Source organism: Polychytrium aggregatum, assembly GCF_025602895.1.
Source record: "Polychytrium aggregatum strain JEL109 chromosome Unknown BJ171scaffold_20, whole genome shotgun sequence".
NCBI lineage: Eukaryota > Fungi > Chytridiomycota > Chytridiomycetes > Polychytriales > Polychytrium > Polychytrium aggregatum.
The window spans coordinates 499,984-517,199 of NW_026516222.1; the positions used below are offsets into that span (position 1 = coordinate 499,984).

At 57.1% G+C, this 17,216-nt stretch overlaps 6 protein-coding genes across 6 annotated transcripts; 5 read left to right on the plus strand and 1 right to left on the minus strand.

The window, feature by feature from the left end:
- The first annotated feature begins 1,030 nt into the window (after window positions 1–1,030).
- BJ171DRAFT_621276 (uncharacterized protein) lies at window positions 1,031–1,595 on the plus strand. Its single transcript, XM_053115432.1, has one exon. It carries the CDS (start codon window positions 1,115–1,117, stop codon window positions 1,499–1,501), a length of 387 nt encoding a protein of 128 aa, XP_052966330.1. The 5' UTR covers window positions 1,031–1,114; the 3' UTR covers window positions 1,502–1,595.
- Window positions 1,596–3,777: 2,182 nt separating this feature from the next.
- Window positions 3,778–5,885, plus strand: BJ171DRAFT_599418 (uncharacterized protein; the record flags this gene model as incomplete). The annotated part of the gene is made up of 5 exons (XM_053114933.1): window positions 3,778–3,847; window positions 3,961–4,204; window positions 4,362–4,836; window positions 5,020–5,260; window positions 5,413–5,885. The coding sequence occupies 5 exons, from the start codon at window positions 3,778–3,780 to the stop codon at window positions 5,670–5,672; spliced, it is 1,290 nt and encodes a 429-aa protein (XP_052966331.1). The 3' UTR covers window positions 5,673–5,885.
- Window positions 5,246–7,451, plus strand: BJ171DRAFT_599419 (7 transmembrane sweet-taste receptor of 3 GCPR-domain-containing protein; the record flags this gene model as incomplete). The annotated part of the gene is made up of 4 exons (XM_053114934.1): window positions 5,246–5,889; window positions 6,027–6,129; window positions 6,291–7,260; window positions 7,365–7,451. The coding sequence occupies exons 1-4, from the start codon at window positions 5,676–5,678 to the stop codon at window positions 7,449–7,451; spliced, it is 1,374 nt and encodes a 457-aa protein (XP_052966332.1). The 5' UTR covers window positions 5,246–5,675.
- Window positions 7,452–7,886: 435 nt separating this feature from the next.
- Window positions 7,887–11,448, minus strand: BJ171DRAFT_599420 (uncharacterized protein; the record flags this gene model as incomplete). Its single annotated transcript, XM_053114935.1, has 2 exons — window positions 9,142–11,448; window positions 7,887–8,207 (listed from the first exon to the last, which is right to left on the minus strand). The coding sequence occupies exons 1-2, from the start codon at window positions 11,224–11,226 to the stop codon at window positions 7,887–7,889; spliced, it is 2,406 nt and encodes an 801-aa protein (XP_052966333.1). The 5' UTR covers window positions 11,227–11,448.
- A 482-nt stretch (window positions 11,449–11,930) lies between these two features.
- On the plus strand, window positions 11,931–13,105 carry BJ171DRAFT_506784 (uncharacterized protein). Its single transcript, XM_053111153.1, has 5 exons — window positions 11,931–12,085; window positions 12,217–12,426; window positions 12,576–12,609; window positions 12,740–12,836; window positions 12,917–13,105. Exons 1-5 carry the CDS (start codon window positions 11,971–11,973, stop codon window positions 13,043–13,045), a joined length of 585 nt encoding a protein of 194 aa, XP_052966334.1. The 5' UTR covers window positions 11,931–11,970; the 3' UTR covers window positions 13,046–13,105.
- A 478-nt stretch (window positions 13,106–13,583) lies between these two features.
- BJ171DRAFT_121822 (uncharacterized protein) lies at window positions 13,584–16,145 on the plus strand. Its single transcript, XM_053105563.1, has 2 exons — window positions 13,584–15,426; window positions 15,890–16,145. Exons 1-2 carry the CDS (start codon window positions 13,728–13,730, stop codon window positions 16,033–16,035), a joined length of 1,845 nt encoding a protein of 614 aa, XP_052966335.1. The 5' UTR covers window positions 13,584–13,727; the 3' UTR covers window positions 16,036–16,145.
- Window positions 16,146–17,216: the final 1,071 nt, after the last annotated feature.

Below are 17,216 nucleotides of genomic sequence, written 5' to 3' on the forward strand. Positions count from 1 at the left end.
GCACCACTCTGACGAGTCGGGTCAGACAGTGCATCTGTGCTCGACTGAGTACCACGGCTTGCTGCTTCGTGAGCACTTCGAGGGTCAGTCCATACTCGAGCATGGGCCGAACAAAGGTCTTGAACACCCTCGTCACCGTCTTGGCCGAGTATCGGCCCAGACTCATTCCGTGCTTCACCAGCTTGTCGGCGGCACCTCTAGCCTTGTGGGTGAGGTTCTGGATCTGGCGGTCCGTCCTGAAGCCGTTGATGTCGACGATGGCTCCGAGGTACCGGAACTCCTTGGCGACTGGCAGCTCCTTGCCGTACAGGTGCACCTTGGCATCCTTCTCTGGGTGCTGTTCGGTGAACATCACCTCGCACTTCGGGGGCGAGAACTGGTATCGATTCTCGATGCTGTGGGCCTCGCAGATGTCGAGGAGGCGCTGGGTCTGGTTGGGGCGGCAGATGAGCACACCGCGGGGTGGCATTTGAGCACTACGTTTATGGGCATCATAAGAGCCCTCCGTAACCAGAGTGCCTTGTGCTGGTGAGCGAGAGCGCTTCTTCCCGTCCATGCACAGCGGCCTTGGCGCTCAAATTGCCCTTGGTGACCGGATAAACATGGAATATCGGAGTTGGACAAGGAGGATTTTGTCTCGATCTGCTCCATGGAGTCGCAGGGGTGGCACCACATGGCTTGGTTGGTGCTGCGAGAAAGGGGACGATGCAGAGAACATCCAAATAGGAATTTTGTGATCATTGCGGTCTGCACCATCGCTTTCTGCTCTTCGATGCAAAGCTCCCTCAATCCGTCGAGGAGTAAGAGCCGGAAGATAAATTGAGACAGCGCCGTGCATTGAAAACCTCATTACCTGCCTCGCCCTCAAGTCGCCAGGTCAGTTTTTGCTCCAGGACGGGGTCACTCGAGTTGCTGCGACCATCGCCGGTGTTGTGATCTCTGTTGCCCATGCTGTCGCCACTCTGCTAAAACCCATGCTGTCATGTTCCCATGCTGCCGGTCCATCTGGGCTGACCTCTGCAATATCAACTTGCATCTCCATCGACTCTCTCGGTTAGCAGACCCAGGTTTCCATTTGACGCCCGTCTCCAGCCCTCCCCGTCACACCTCCAAGATGAAGTCCAAGCTCGCTTGTCTCGTCGCCCTCATTGCTGCCTCTGCTATCCAGGCTCAAACAGTCACCGGTGCTCAAATGTGCGCCAATATCGGCTTGTGCATCAAAGATACCAACGGCAACTACTGCTACGATGATGTCATGAGCGATCTCAAGATCGTGCAAAACGCCGCGGATATCCCCACCATCCAGAAGTATCTCTGCACCGAGTGCCTTCGCGACATCGTGTTGTGGGTCGAGGCCAATCCCAGAGCTCCTGCCAGCACGATTGCCCAGTTCCAGAACTTAACTCGGCAGGTTGATCAGGTCTGCGGCTCCGACTTTCTGCCTCTCTTCCCTCCCCCTGCCTCCGATTCACCTACTCCTCCTGTCGTTATGGGCGCATAAGTATGGGGGGAAGGCAGCGGCCGGATAACTTCTCGTTCATTTGTTTCGTCCACGCAATATTTGATGAGTTCGGACTGGTTGCGCCATATTCGTAATTCAATCCGACAGAACGGGAATCCTGGAATTGCTCCAAATTTGGGGCGATCACACCCATTGGCACAGACCAGGGCTCTAGATTATTTGGATTGAAAGGGCTCATTGCTTCCACACATGCCCTTCGCTGTCCTCGTGTCGTTACATGCCACAATCCCGCCGGTCCCAAATTCGCTCGTTCCAACCCCGATCCAGCTCGTCCTGCTGCCTCCATTCGCGGAGGGTGGGAGACGGCTGGAGCTGTCTGGTCGCCTTTGCTTCAAAGCGTCCTGTCTTTGATCGTTGGTCGCCCTCGTCTGCTCGCCCACATGCTAGCATCGGACTCCTTAGATATATTGTTTGTTTACGATAGTTGTATTGATTCAAGACAACATGCCATCAGCACCATGCGGTACCCGGCAGTGAGCCTCCAAGCACGCTCACACACCCCTGTTGCGGCTCTCGCCGCCTCTCCAGCCCACACGGCTGACCATGCGAGTGAGCACTTCCTCCAGGAGGTCCCACAGGAATTCAACTGTCTCGAGGTCCCGCTCAGGGATTCGTTCTCTCTGGCCATGGGAGTTCCTCTCAGGGATCTCCTCAAAGCCCATCCACGGCTTTGTTCGTTGGGGTCGCTGTCGTGGCCTCGAGAACCTGTGCGCCCCAGTCGCTCTGTCACTGCTCGGTGTGGGGAGAGGGCTGCCTCTCTTGCTGGTCATGGGAAGTGGTGTGTCCACCACTCTGTGTAGGCAATCCGCAATTGAGGTTCAGTGCTCCGTGTGATGTTGAGAGGGCTGTGCGGAACAGCAAGTTCAGGCAGAAGGTTTGTGCCCGATGGAACCGCTTCTGTTCGTTCGTTGGGATGGCGTCGAGGGCGAGGCCGTATTCCATCATCGGCCGCAGGAACGTGCGGTATGCAATCGTTAGGGTCTTGGCCGTGAGGTTTCCAAGGGTCTGGCCCATCTTGGCCATGTTGGATGCTGCTTCTCTTGTCCTGGTCACCATTCGGTCCTGGTAGATCGTCGATGAAGGCGCTGAACATGAGTGGGCTCAGCACCGATCCGTGGATCAGTCCTTTCTGGAGCCATACTGGCTTGGATCTTCTGCCCTTGCTGGCCATTTGGATGGATACCCGGTCAAACATGGCTTTGAGGAAGCCGAGGGCGATGCCGTTCATTCTTCGCTGCTTGAGCTTGGTCCAGAGTCTCTCGCGCCATACTGTGTCATAGGCGGCTTTGATGTCGAGGAACACCAGGGAGTACTCCTCACCGTTCATCTTGTGGTGCTTGATCAGGGTGTCCCCAAGCCTGTGTGTGATGGATATTATGGTGAATTGTTTGTGGAGATCGTTGATGGCGATAACCGGTGCGACATTGATGGGTCCCGGAAGTTGGGATAACATCTCGATGGATCGAGGCTTTGGATCGTCCAGACGGTTTCCTCTGGGACCTGGTGGAATGTGACAGATGGAAGGGAGGACCAGATATGGCTGGGATCAATAGACTCGAGCGACTCCTTGTGATTCAACAGGTGAATTGACATGTATTTACTCTTCTGGGCCTTGGCCACCCTCCTTGGCAGTGAGGCACGCGGTGATGTGTGTTGATATCTCGGTGTGCGCTCTCGCTCGATGAGGATCCCGCAGAATCGAGATCAGGTGATAGCATATACACACTCAAGCGCAATTCAGCCGTAGGTCACATCCCCGCACAATATGTGGAAAGCATCTAACAGTGCCACAGTCTTGAATGTCAATTGTCTTTGTGGGCTGAAGACAGTCGCTCCAATGTGCCAATCACTCACCCAATCGATTGATGTCACTCGAATACATCTTCTTGCCATGAATGCCGCAGTGCTAAGCCAATGCTTGTCGAACTGACACAGCATCGCTTGAATGAAGGGACAGACACATAAGGGACAGCCACATAATCGTGCTGGCATATTCGCCCTTGGCATCGCGTCATTGAACCAGTTGCCCATCAGGACCGCCGTTGATTGGAAAACGGGACACTGGATCTTTTTAGGTTGCCGTCTGGACGACTCCCTCGGATATTATCAGAGTTGGCAGTCGACCTCTAGCTTTCGCTCCTCCTCCCCACCGTCTCGATCTGAGCGCCGCTATCCAGTTCATCCAAAGTTGGTGGTGATTCTCACTGAAGCGATCAGACCCTTGTTGGCGCAGATACTACGCTGCGATACACATCATGCTCCCGCACGCATCACGGTGGCTCCTGGCCTGGTGTTTGGCCGCATCGCTTTGCTTCCGATGTGCAGGTATGGCTGTTTGCATAATTTCCGTCCAGGCTGCATCCACCCCTTCGCGACTGTCATTACCTATGCGCTCAGTAACCTGAGTAATCTTCTCGTTCTGCGCATAACCGCGACAGACGGATGGGTCCTGGTCGAGCCGATACTCCTAGGTGTTGGTGCGGATGCCCCGACGGAGGTTTACTCGGCACTAGCCAACTACTACTCAACCTACGATCCATACTTCAACTATGCCTACACTGGAATCGGCTCCGGAGCGGGTCGTGCGGCCCTCGTCGCCGGATCGACCAACTTGACCTGGGCAGCGTCCGATAGCGTGCCCTCCAATGTCACATTTGTCGGACCTGGGAACATTGTCGGGCAGTTTGTCCCAGTCCCCTCAGTCATAGGGCAAGTACATCCTCCTTGATTTCCTGGGCGGAATCTGTCGGTTGCTCACTGTTTCTTGGATGCACGCAACAATCGTGCGACCACCAGAGCCATGCATTGACACGATCCCTGACATCCCGATCCTATTCAGCTCCGTGGCCGTCATCTATCACTTGAATGTCACCAATCTTACGCTCACGCGGCAAAATGTCGCCGATATCTTCACCGGGAAGGTTGTCTACTGGAACGACACTCGGCTGGTTCAGCACAACCCTGCACTGACCTCCATCAACGCGCGTATCCAGGTCATCGCCATTAGCGGTTCCTCTGGAATTGCCTCCAATTTTCTATATGCTCTCAACAGCATCGACCCAACTCTGAACTTGGGCAACTCCCTGTCGTACCCGCTTTCGACATGGGGCCCGGCCACTGCAGCATTCTACGGCTCCAGCAACACAATGGTCTCGGACGGCATCCAGGTCACTCCGTACTCGATCGGCTTTGTCGACTACCCGTCGGCCTCGACAACCCTGGCCTCTCTCGCCTCAGGGCTGAACCTGTATGCCATCGCAAACATCATCAACCGCAACGGCGATGTCGTTGCCCCATCCATATACACGATGTCGGTGAGTTTCCAACAGCTGTACTGATAAACCAGCGACCGTGAGAAACTCTATCTGCGGACAACACCGCTTGAGCGATAAATTGGCGAGGGCATGACCGGCAGCCCCAATCATACGCATGTGTCCCTGAGCGGCCAGTCGGCTCACTGGACATCGATCACCCACTATCTCTTATTTCCTCATCAGAATGCCCTTTCCACAGCAAGCACCACAAACGTTTCGGCTCTGCGACACTTCTCGGGCGACATCGACACATTCATTCGCTCGACCTACATCGACACCACCACGCCAAATGCATATCCGTTCATGGAACCGTCTTTTATTCTCCTTCGGCAAGACTCCCAGCCCTACAGCATCGCCGAAGCTCAAATGCGTGCCACACTTCGTTTCCTCTTCTGGATGCTCTTTGACGGGACAGAGACGGTGGGTAATCCGCGACATACTATGAACGGCTTGTGCAAGTGTCTGTCTATGGTGATTCTGTACGGCAGATCGATCTGAGTATGTGTGAACTGGTGGCCCTAACGCCATATATGTGTCTGGCCATCATCCTTCAGCAACCCTCGAATCGATCGACAGCATCGCCTTCAACCGGCTCCTTCTATCTTCAAAACAAGTACATGCATCTCCAGGATCCCGATTTTCGACGCTTTGCGTATGATGCACTCAAACTGGTCACCCAAAACGGAAAGTTGCTCTTTGATGCATCTTCTCCATGCAATCCGTACTTTGACGCCAATGGGACCTATATAACGGCCAACTCCTGCAAGCACGGGTACTGCATCGTCGATGGTCCGTTTCAAGACTCCTCAGTGACTCGGTGCATCTGCGATGCTTGATTCATGAACAACATGCAACTGGATTGCTCTGAGCCATCCGCGCCATTCATGATCCTCTTTTACGGCGTCGAGTCCTACAACACTGCCATTATGGCGTTCCTGAGCATCACTGGGCTCATCAACGCCGCCATCCTGGCCATGCTGTTCGTATTTCGAGAAAAGCCAAACATCAAAGCTATTTCGCCGAATTGCTGCTACATAATCGTTGTCGGGGCCCGTAAGTTGAGTCGACGCACATTTTTTTGGAACCCGACAGCCAGAGCCGAGCTCAAGGTGGAAGTGCGCCATCAGTTCAAGCGAAGGCCGTGATACTACCCGGAGTTTTGATCTGACTTTTGTTGGTATCGGTTCTAGTTTTTGGTCAAATCGGCGCACTATTCTATTCCGCCGAGCCCAGCACCTTGGTTTGCTCCAGCCGGATGTTCTTCCCGGTCATTGCCTTCTCCTCAATCTTCAGGTTTGTTGTCGTAAGAGGATCATTATCCCCCCCCCAAAGCTCGAGAGATATCTTCTCTTTCATGAGCCCTCGCACTGCCTGTCGGCTTGGATGATAGCCGCATGCTCGCTCGCTCACTCGCTGACTGCTGGTACTCTTTCTTGCCGCCAAACTGCATGCAGCATGCTCTTGATGAAGTCTGTGCGGATCTACATGATCTTTGAAAACCGACGCATGCGTGTCTTCAAGACGCCGGACTGGAAACTCATCCTCGCGACGCTTGTCGTGTTGGTTGCCGAGATTGTGGTGTGTGCAGCATGGGTTGCCGTGGAAGGCCCCACGGCCGAGGTCGAGGGCAGTTTCTACGGGCTGGTATGCACGGCGACGTTTTCGCCCACGGTGGTGCCCGAGATTGTCCTCTACGCCATCAACGGAGCCATCATGCTCGGGTGTGTGGCCTTTGCCTATCTCACCCGCGGTGCTCACGAGCGCTTCCAAGAGTCCAAGGTCATTGGCATATGCAGCTACATGGTCTCCCTGACGTTGGTGCTGTGCCTTCCGATCGTCTACATTCTCTCCGGAAGCTTGGACTCGCAAGCACTCTTCACCGTGGGCCGCGTGATCCTGGCTTGCTTGATCATCACGATCTCGTCGTTTGTCCCTGCAGCGCTGTTTGCAGGCAGGATCATCGGCGCCCTCCGCTCTGACCCTGGCGAAGATGAAAAGTCGGGAGCCCCCAAACCCATGCACACATCAGATAATTCCAGCATCCAAAGTCAGGGCATGTTGTCTGCAGACATTGTCACCTACGTATATGACTGCGGCGTCCAAGGTCTCAAGTTTGGAGGTGCCTGGGTGTCATCGACTGTCCTGGTGTTTGTCACCCTGGACATCATCGAATTTCGTGATCCCAGTCTCGACGGCCCCATCCAGGCAAGCTTCCGCTTCTCGGCATGTGGATGCGAGCTCTGTGACCCCGAATCAGATCCCGAAGGTGGCAAAGCACTTGCCCGAAGCGTCAAGCTCCGAAACAGCAAGTCTCAGCTCACGCTCGAGTTCGGATCAAAGGAGACAGCACTGACGTTTTTGAACAACTTCAAGGAAGCCAAAGCCAAGCCTCGTAATTCCAAAGTCAAGGAATCGGGGCCCTCGGTGACCTCGGAGGACAATTGGGGCATATCGCCAACGGAATCCTGGGCAATCTTGAAAGGCCCAGCACCGCCACGAACCGAAAGTGCAAAACGATCGTTAATCAGGAGTCTGGGGACGTCAGCGCATCTGGAACAAACGATCGAATCATTGCTTCTAGATTTGACGAAAGCATCGACAGCCAGAGGAGCTGAATCAAACCAGGAATATGTGGTCATGGTGGATAGAACTCCGGTTTTCAATTACATGGGGGGCTTTACTTGATGTACCATTTTTAATGCTTCGGGTGGGGAGAACAGGAAAATAACCTGCGGAACGCCCCGTCTCCGTTTCACAGTTGAGAGTGCGGGCAGCCCGGAACGAGCCGATATTGCTCCATTTCGGACAGATATGTCAGCACCTCTCCGCCAACATGAGAAAGATAGACGGGCCTCACAATTTATTGTAACGGCGAACGCGACTGGATTGTCCTGGACAATGACATCAATGACATTCTCTTACTATTGGGATGGCAAATACCGCTCCGGACCCAGCGGGCGGACTCTTTCTGTTTCAAAAGCGCACTTTTATTTGCGTGCGCCAGCCCTTAGCATCACTGATACTCGACAAATCGACGTTCTGGAAGGTGGCTACATGCCTCCTTCCCTGATGGCTCCCCACGATGTGCTTCGGACCACTTTGAACAGCGCCGTGAGGCAGTGCATCTGGGTTCGGTTGAGTGTCTTGGCTTGTTTGGCTTCGAGCAGATCGAGGGACAGAGCATACTCCATCGTCGGTCGGACAAAGGTCTTGTAGACCCGCACCAGCGATCTGGCGGTCATGTTGCCGAGGGTGTATCCTTGCTTTGCGATCCGTTGGGCCACTACTTGGGCTGTCGCCGTCATCCTCTGGATCTGTCGGTCCATCTGGAGGCCGTTGACGTCGAAGGTGGCTCCGAGGTACTTGAACTCCTTGGTCGGTTCAAGTCATGCGATCAAGACATGTCCGGTAATGATTGCAGCATCACCACCAACCAATTCAGTTCATCCCAACAGCACCGCAACCCGAGACCACCGATGGATAGAGTTGCCACTAGATTAGTCTCAAGCGCACATATATGTGTGTATTCAGGATCCATTGACAAAAAAAACGATTGCAAAAGCGGAGGGGGTCCTGTTTCCACGCTGCGAGCACTTTCATCGACAACATAAATAACTTGATAAAGGAAAAACTCTGTTGCTGTAGTAGTTGTTTTTTCTTCTGTCTTTCTTTCGTTCTTTCGTTCTTTCTTACTTTCTTTCGTTCTTTTGCTTTTGCTTTTGCTTTTGCTTTCCTTCGAAAAGGGGCTGATGTGTTTTGTGCTCTATGAGATGGGGGAAGGGGCAACAGATGCTTGAAAATGCTTGGGGGATGGAGCTTTCGCTGGTATCGGTGTTCATCCTTCCCGAGGAGGCAGCAGCAGAGAGCCGCCTTGGTCTATGATTGAGATTCTCAGGCGGGGCAAGCTTTGCAATCTGGCACAAGGAATATCAGAGCTCAATCGACGGAGAGAGAGTGTAGAAATAAAAGGGAGAGAGAGAGATAGGGAAAGAGCGCGGCAGACACAAGTTGAAGCCAATCCGTCTGGTGAAAGCAGCCATCGATACCAGCAACTGAGCCCAATCTTTAACCGCGATCTATACCAGCAAGCTGGGGAGGGGTCTTTGACAATGTTTGGTGAAGGAAAGTAAAGAGGGATAGGTACAAAGGAGGAAACAAGATAAAGAGGGACAATTCGATGAACAGGTAAAGGCACAGCAGCGGCGGCCTCATGGGCTGGGAATGAGAGGCTGACGGTGAACAAGGCGATATATCCGAACGAGTCGAGGGACATTTCTCCAGAGCGCTGCCCGATCAGCGCCAGACACTGAGGTTGTCGTTGGAGCGGACGAGATGGTGCAGCGTCGAATCGAGGTCGGGAATCTGGTGCGAGGATAGACCATACAGAGCAATGGAGCTGAGCCCTGTCAGGGACTTGAGCGGCTCGACGGAGCAGAGTGCCTTGCAGTCCGATAGATCAACATCGCTGAGTTGCGTGCAGGGACGAAGTGCCTCGATCGATCGGAGCGACTCACAGCCAGTGAGATTGATCGAGCGGAGATTGTGGCACCGGCTGAGCACGCTGATGGACCTGAGGGTCTTGCAACGGGCGAGGCTGATACTCGTCTTTTGAGAGAGATCCTCCAGGCTGGCGCACTTTGCCTTCTCCAGGATGATGGCGAGGGATTCAGGGTCGACCGGCTCCTCCTGGGGCACGTCACTCTGGTCGTCCTCGTCGATCTGATCCCAGCGATCCTGATGGCGCTGGCTCTCTTGCCGGTGCTGCTCCGGTCCGCCAAGCTGGCTCAGCTCGTCAGCGCGAATCTCATTCGTCTCCATATCCCCGACTGCCGCAACAGAGTCCGATTCGACAAAGAGACCGGACCCGCGGCGAATGCGGTCGTCCACCGGCGCGAGCTCAATGGCTTCGTCTTCGACGCGGCCTTCACCGAGCACCGACAGATCAACCGAGAGATCGGAGAAGGAGCAGTCGGGCTCGGGACAGTCGCTGCCGGCTGGTGCCTCGGTGCCGTCGACGGACTGAGATTCCAGCTCGAGCTGGCTCTCGTCAAAGGCCATATCGACTTGCAACTCGTCGTCGGCGGGCGCGTCTTGGTCCTCAATGTCTGTGGGAGGCTGTGACTCGGCAGCGTGATTACCGTTGGGTTCGGCTTCGAGAGACAGGACTGGGACAGATGCTTCTTGAGGCAAAGAAGCATTATCTGCAGAATCAGGTGCTTCTGCGTGTGTGTCAGCAACGACCGGAGCCAAATCTTGCGCTTGTTGGGGTGGCAATGTGGCCGCATTTGACTGCTCGACAGGGTCGCTCGGGGTGGCAGCCAAGACAGGAGCCCTGTCCTCGGCCACGACTGGGAGGATGGCGGCTGGGCTCAGACTGGGCTGGCTTGTGGCGGGGACGACGAATGTCTCGGCCGGCTCTTGGTGCTTGATCGGTGCGCGAGAAGGCGTTGCGGAGGTCGATGGCTTTGCGATATCGCTTTGGGCTGGTTTGCGGGCGAGTGCTCCAAGGAACCCCATGATCAGGTCGGTGCCGACGTTCTGCGTCAGGTTGCCGGAAAGCAAGGTCTCGGGCTTGAGGATGGACCGGACAGTCAAGTCTGTCGCTGAGGGCTGTGGGCCGAGAGACTTGAGGGCCGTTTCCATGGCAGCAACTCGAGAGTCCAAGATGCTGCAGCGGGCCTCGAACTGGGCGGCCTGCTTCTGCCAAGGGCTTGCCGGATCGGCGATATGCGAGGCGACGGCCTGGACGAGGGCCTGCTTGCCACTTTCGCCAGCGAGGACGAGGGCACCCGAGCCCGTCATTTGGCCGGACTCGAGAGCACTGACCTGGTCGTCGAGCTGGTGGATGCTGCCGTCGACGAGATCCAACTTGAGAGTGAGCTGGCTGAGGTGGGCTTGGAAGGCCGTGCGGTCGAGATCCATATCGGCGGCAGCCTCCTCAAACTGGGAGATCTGCCCAAGCAGCTGGAGCTGAGCAGCGGCGGCCTTGAGCTGAGCAGCCTCGACCGAACCAATGCGGTCGCAGAGGCCCTTGATGGCGGCTTCGACCGAGCCAATGCGCGAGACCTTGGACTCGAGGTTCTGGAGCCGGCGCTGGAGCTCGTCCACGCTTTGGGGGTCGAGCGAGTGGTCAGCGCGGATCAGGTCGGCGATTTGGGTTGCCACGAGATCGGTGGAGGCAGGCCCGGCTTGGTTGCCGAGAGTGTCGAGTGCGGTCTCGAGCTTGGTGACCTTGCCGGCGAGCTGCTGCGACTTGGCCTTGAGCGAGGTGATTTCGGAGCGAAAGTGGGAGACAATGAGCCACAAGAGGCCGCTCAGAAAGAGGTAGAGCCATGTGAAGGAGCCGGTTGCAGAGGAAGCGTCATCGTACACGCTATGAAAGCCGGTCATTGGAAACAGGCAAAGGACGACCAAGACGAGGCACAGAGAGGCGAGAGCAACGGGTCGTCCTGGCTGGGGTTTGTGGGTAGCAGCGAGATGAGAGAGCAGAAACAGCGCCGAGGAGGAGGAAGAGCGAAAGTCGACGCAGACAAAGAGGATACAGATACGGTCGAGGAACAGGACAGGGCTCGATGCGATGGAGGTTCGAGCTGGACGGACGCAAGTCCAGGCGAGGCAGAGGGGAGTTGGAGAGCGGATGGCGGCCAGAAGGAAGCGCCCCAGAATGAAGTGCCCCAGAGGCCGGGGACGGAGGGAATGGACGGACGCGCGGCCCGAAAAGGAAAGAGCGCGCCGCGGCTGTCGCAGTGCGGCGCCAAGCTGCGCACAGAGACTGCGTGGCCGCAGCACATCCAGAGCGAGGCTCGCCACATGCACTGCCACATACACTGCCACGGTCTCTGCCACAACAGTCGGACAGCACCGTTGTCATCTCTGGCTTCTGGCACTCAGATATCCCTGGATGTGCATGCTGGCGCTGTCCACCATGACCGAAATGCCCTCGAGTCCCGCGATGTGCATGTGCAGCGCTGCAGCCGTCCGCGAAAGCTGAAGCACAAGGCTGAAACGCTGGCCGAAACGCAAGCCGCAGCGCAGGCACCAGCGATCGTCCAGATCAACCTCGACCGCGTTCTTGCCGCCGATTCCCGCTCTCTGCCCTTCTGCCCGTTGGCAATCCAAACATCCAGCGCCACCATGAACAACATTTGCGTCTTTTGCGGCTCTTCCGACGGGGTCTCGCCCGTCTACACCGAGAGTGCTCGGCAGCTCGGCAACGAGCTCGTCCGCCGCAACATTGGCCTGGTCTATGGTGAGGCACATATTCTCGATGCCGCCGCCCCGCCCGCCTTGATTCCATCGACCATACCAGCGGTCGGCCGGCTCCTGTGTGTCCAGTGTAGCTGACCTCGCTTCGCCTGCACTCTCTCCTATCGTCGATAGGCGCCGGTCACCTTGGATTGATGGGCACGATCGCCAAGACGGTTGCCAACCAGGGAGGCAAAGTCCTTGGGATCATCCCCACAGCTCTCTCGCGATTCGGCAATGGGCTGAACATGATCGGCGAAACGATCGAGGTCAAGGACATGCACTCGCGCAAGAAGCTGATGGCCGATCGGTCCGATGCCTTTATCGCGCTCCCGGGAGGATACGGTAGGCGGGGACGACTGGGCTGATGTTCCAAGCAAGGCGAGTCGAGCGATCAGACGTCGGAGATGTGGTCCTGTGCGATGCGTCCTCCTCGTTTGATGGACAGACTTTTGGAGGATTGGGCTCATACGAGTGCCTGCTCTCGATAATAGGCACATTCGAAGAGCTGCTGGAGACCATTACCTGGTAAGCAGTCCGTAGTATAAAAGGAGAATCGGCCAACCCAAGATGGGGATCCGGCCCTGAGACCCGAGATCAGATCAGATACCAAAGAGGGCAGAGATCAGGTCCTGATGAAGGCTGTGGTAACGCGTAGGTCCCAGCTCAACATCCACTCCAAGCCCATCGGCATCCTCAACACCAACGGCTTCTATACGCACCTGATTGCCATGATCGACCACGCAGTCGCAGAGGTAGGTCGCCGCCGATCACGTCCCGAGGCGCTCGCGATCGTCCCTGGGTGCTGACACTCGACACGACGCTGCCGCAACAGGGCTTCATTCGTCCCCAGCAACGCAGCCTGGTGATTGTGCACGAAGACCCAGTCAAGCTGCTCGATGCCCTTGCTTCGTACACCAAGACCCAAGTCAGCGACTTTAAGCTGGACTGGTCCAGCGCTTGAAGGATCCTGTCGGAACGCCCATGATAGAACATGACATGATGCAGACCAGAGCAGACCACAGATCAGACCAGAGCCGACCACAGACCAGAGCCAAACTGTTGCTGCTGCTTGCACAGTGTGCGGGATCGCTGTGGCCCGGCCGTGCGACCCGGTGCGTCACCCTGCAGGGCGCGCCGTGTGACCGTGACGCTTCATGAGTCAGCCATGCCATGTCGGTCCGTCTTTGCGTCCTTTTGTCCTGGGCTGTGTGCCTCTGCCCGTCTTGCCGTCGTCCATCGCTGCCGCGGCCGTCTGTCCGTCTCTGCTGGGCTGTCGCCTCGTCCTGCCGCTTCTCCACCCACCCACCCATTTGAACCCTCGCTCCCACTCATCCAAGTTCGGCTGTCAGCGTGATATCCAGCAGCGACAGCACACAGCAAGCACAGGCAATCCCATCATCGACTCAAACCTCAGTCCAGTCATATCCATTTCCCACCTGCTTTCGTCTCAGTCCGCCCATCCGCCCATCCGCATCTTTCCTGCTCGCTCTCTTTCTTCCCCTCTCTCGCCCATCACGTAGAGCCGTTCGCTCATATATCGCTGCAAGAACCCCATCCTATCTACCTAAGCACACTCTCCCTGACTCTTCCCTGATTCGACCCGACACTCGACCTGACACTCGACCACCGCCTCGCTCCCCAACATGACCCAGACAACCTATCCGACCTTTGCCCATTCGCCGCTGCGCTCCTCGTGGGTCCCCGACCCGCCTTTGATGCGGGACGGCGAGATGCGCAAGAGTCGCGTCCGGAGCCTCAAGCTTGGCCAACACGACACCTCGTCGTTCGGTCCGCTCCTCCCGTCGCCCAGGGTTCATCCGTCCAAGAGCTTCGATACCTTCCCGTCGATCCTGCTGAACGCCGAGTCCGGACGAAGGTCGCCCGAGCCTCGTCGCACCCGCTCCCCAAGCCCGACTCTGCCCGAGGAACGAGTGTCTCTTCCTCTTCCTCCTCCTTCCCCTCCTTCTTCGCCTTCTCCTCTTCAGACCGAGAAGCCCGTGACGAGGCGGCGATCGGTGTCATTCAGAGTTCCGTCAGAGAGCACTCCAGAGCCCCATGGCCCCAAAAGAGCCTCATCGTCTCCACCTTCCACACCCACTTCGCCCCCGGCCTCCCCGATATCGCCGCCGCTTTCGCCATCCTCCCCAGTCTCGCCCACCTCGCCCACCTCGCCGGCATCGCCAGTGTCGCCAGTATCGCCGGTGTTGTCAGCAACGCCCCCGTCTTTGGCTTCCATGGCCTCATCTCCTGTCCTTGACAAAGCTGCCCACTCATCACAAGAGTCTTCATGCCAGTCGCAACCGGCGTCATCGAGCAAACCCGAGTTACCATCTGTATCATCGAGCGCGTCCACACCATCTTCTGCATCATCGGGCACATCCGTGCCGTCGTCGGCAAGCACCGGTGCTGGAGCGACCCAGCCGCGAAAGCTTCATCGGGGCCCGGTCTATCGCATTCTCGACCTCAACGAAACCATCCGTCAGGCACTGCATGCTCGCCATCAGCTCTCGCACCAGATTGGCGACATGGTCGAGGAGATTGTCGATCTCCACACCATCAAGACGCGCCAGGAACACCTCAAGAGTCCAAGTCAGGCGACTCCGACCAAGCTGCACACCTCCTCGTCGATGCCGAACTTGGTCGCGTTTCTGATGCCGTCGGCCCGGGATGCCCAACCGTCTCCGCGTCCCGAGAGCCCTGCACCGTCGTCTGGATCGCGGTCCAGCGCTGTGGCAGTCCCGTTTTCGCTTGCATCGGCCACGCTGATATCCGCCCTGCCACGCCTGCCGTTGCTCGGCTTGTTTGCCGAAAAACGCAGCGTGAAGATGGATCCTGCCAGCAATGCCAGCGTAGTTGATGTCGATGCTGATGCTGATGCTGATACCGACACCGATGTTGCGGATGCTATGGATGCCACAAATGCCATGAATGTCATGGATGCCATGGATGCTATAGATGCCATGGATACTACTATGGATGCTGCAGTCCCACGCATGGCACCTTCAAGCACACACGAGAAGAAACGAGGTATCGCCAGTCTGAATGCCAACAACAACAACGTCAACAACAACGTCAACAACAATGTAAATAACAGCGTCAACACCAACAAAAGCAACGACCGCAACAGAGCTGAAAGTGACCCGGATGAGGCCCTGGAGTATTACCAGCGCGGCCTCTTCAAGACCCGCAAGCGATTGGCTCTCAGTCTCAAGTACGACCTGATCGACGCCGAGGAGCGGGTCGCGCAGTCGGATTTGTTCATTTTGCAGTCGGAGCTGCAGCGGCTCGATGGGCGGCTCAACGAGCTGTTTGCAGAGCGCAAGAACATCAAGCAGATCCAGAGTAAGTTCGAGAGACGGAGCGATGACAGGGAGACGCTTGTGCTCGGCGTGTGACTGGGGTGGAAGGGCGGCTGGTTGGGCGGCTTGCGGCTTATCTGGGCGAATATCGGAGATGGCACGATTGGTGTGCTGGTGATGGCGACGATGGCAGTGACGATGGCGACCATCGCGTCTCTGGAGATGGCAGGGGGGGGGCACCGACATGTGCCGCGACATGTGCCGAAAGCCGCCTAAACTCGGGTGTGGCGCGGGGGGCTCGCCGTGCCTCCCCATCACCGCTTTGGCCGTGCCCATGGCGATGGCGGCGCGTATTGGTGCCCCCCCCCGCTCGTCCGCCTCGGTTGGTGCTTAGTCTTTGGGGGCCCACTCTTCTAGGTTGGTGTGTCTCTTTCCCCCACGCTCAATCAACACGGGAAAGGCCCCGGTCTGCACTGGCTCATCGAGTCTCTCCTTGCCTCTGCCAGATCGCTTGCTGTTCTCCCCCCGCAACAACTTTAGCCTTCGCAAGAGGGTGCTGCTCAAGCGTCTGATCAACGCCATCTCGGAACAGCAGTTCGAAGACGACAACGACGATAACATCAGCGACGAGGGCCTCAAGATGTCGCTGTAGCCGTGGTGGCTGCGACCAAGGGCCCGCTCAGTCAGCGCCCCCCAGAGTCGAATGCAGAGGACGCGCCACCTTTGCGGCTCGGCCGTGGCGGTCTGAGCCATCACATGTGCTGACCTGGTGTCAGCGCTTCCTGGCGCGGACTGGCCAAGGGCCGGCTCTGGGAACCCGGGTGGGGACTGACCGTTTCCCCGGATGCGGCGGTTGGTATGCTATCGAACGGATGGATGCAGCAGGCCCGAGCTGCAATGGCGAGTCCACTTCGACAATATGGTTGATGCCGCTCTCAAGATGCGATGAGGGTCGCACTGAAGCTGCAGCGCAACCCACTCCCGGGATGCGGTTGATATCGATGTCGATGTCGATGTCGATGTCGATGTCGATGTCGATGTCGATGTCGTCCGTCCAGGCTGCATCCTGGACACACTTGATGCGCCGCGACAAAGCACAGGCCGTTTCCCGAGCTTGGCCCATCCAGGCGATAGCCGGACCCACCTGGCCCACCTGGCCCAGAAAGGATACCCGGGAAACCTGGATGACTGGTGGGCGCTGGACCACCGTCGGCGCCATTCTTTGCGTTCTATCCGTCTCTGTCTTTCCGTCCTTTTTTTCATTTGCGCCGTTCTTATCAACTGATCCAGCACACAATCTATCATCGTCTCAATACACTATGTTGAGGGGGGGGTCTGACTCGCCCATCGAATCTTCGACAGCCGTCCTTCTGATGACCCGGCTGACCAGCCCTCGTGAACGGCGCCACAAGGTTCGCAGCGAACCAGTCGAGATACCTGGATCTGCTGGGGGAAAGACCCCGCGACTGGCGAGGCAAATTGGCCGTGGGAGCGGCCGATGAAGCGGAGTGAGAAACGTGTTTGTGTGAGAGCAAATGAGCCGCCGGAGGAATTATGCTGATGGGGCGAGGCGTCTGGCCTCGGAGATGTGTGCCAGAACGAGATCCTCGCACAGCGGTGATTTGAGTTTGCCGCCGCTGGGCTGCTGGTGACCAGACCGGACCTGTCACATGGCGATGGTCTGGGCGTGCCACCTGCCGAGCGGCCACCCCCGGCCGCACGAGAAAGGCGTCGGTGCGAGCAATGCAAGACGGGCGATGGCGAGCAGAATCTCTTGGGCCACCAGTCAGCCAGTCAGCCGCCAGAGAGCGGGTGGGGCCGCCACACCCACCC

Coding starts and splice junctions, on each gene's coding strand:
- BJ171DRAFT_506784 (XM_053111153.1), top strand. CDS start 11,971: ATGAACAACATTTGCGTCTTTTGCGGCTCTTCCGACGGGGTCTCGCCC. Junction 12,086..12,216: donor CAACATTGGCCTGGTCTATG/GTGAGGCACATA, acceptor TATCGTCGATAG/GCGCCGGTCACCTTGGATTG. Junction 12,610..12,739: donor CTGCTGGAGACCATTACCTG/GTAAGCAGTCCG, acceptor GGTAACGCGTAG/GTCCCAGCTCAACATCCACT.
- BJ171DRAFT_121822 (XM_053105563.1), top strand. CDS start 13,728: ATGACCCAGACAACCTATCCGACCTTTGCCCATTCGCCGCTGCGCTCC. Junction 15,427..15,889: donor GAACATCAAGCAGATCCAGA/GTAAGTTCGAGA, acceptor TGCCTCTGCCAG/ATCGCTTGCTGTTCTCCCCC.
- BJ171DRAFT_621276 (XM_053115432.1), top strand. CDS start 1,115: ATGAAGTCCAAGCTCGCTTGTCTCGTCGCCCTCATTGCTGCCTCTGCT.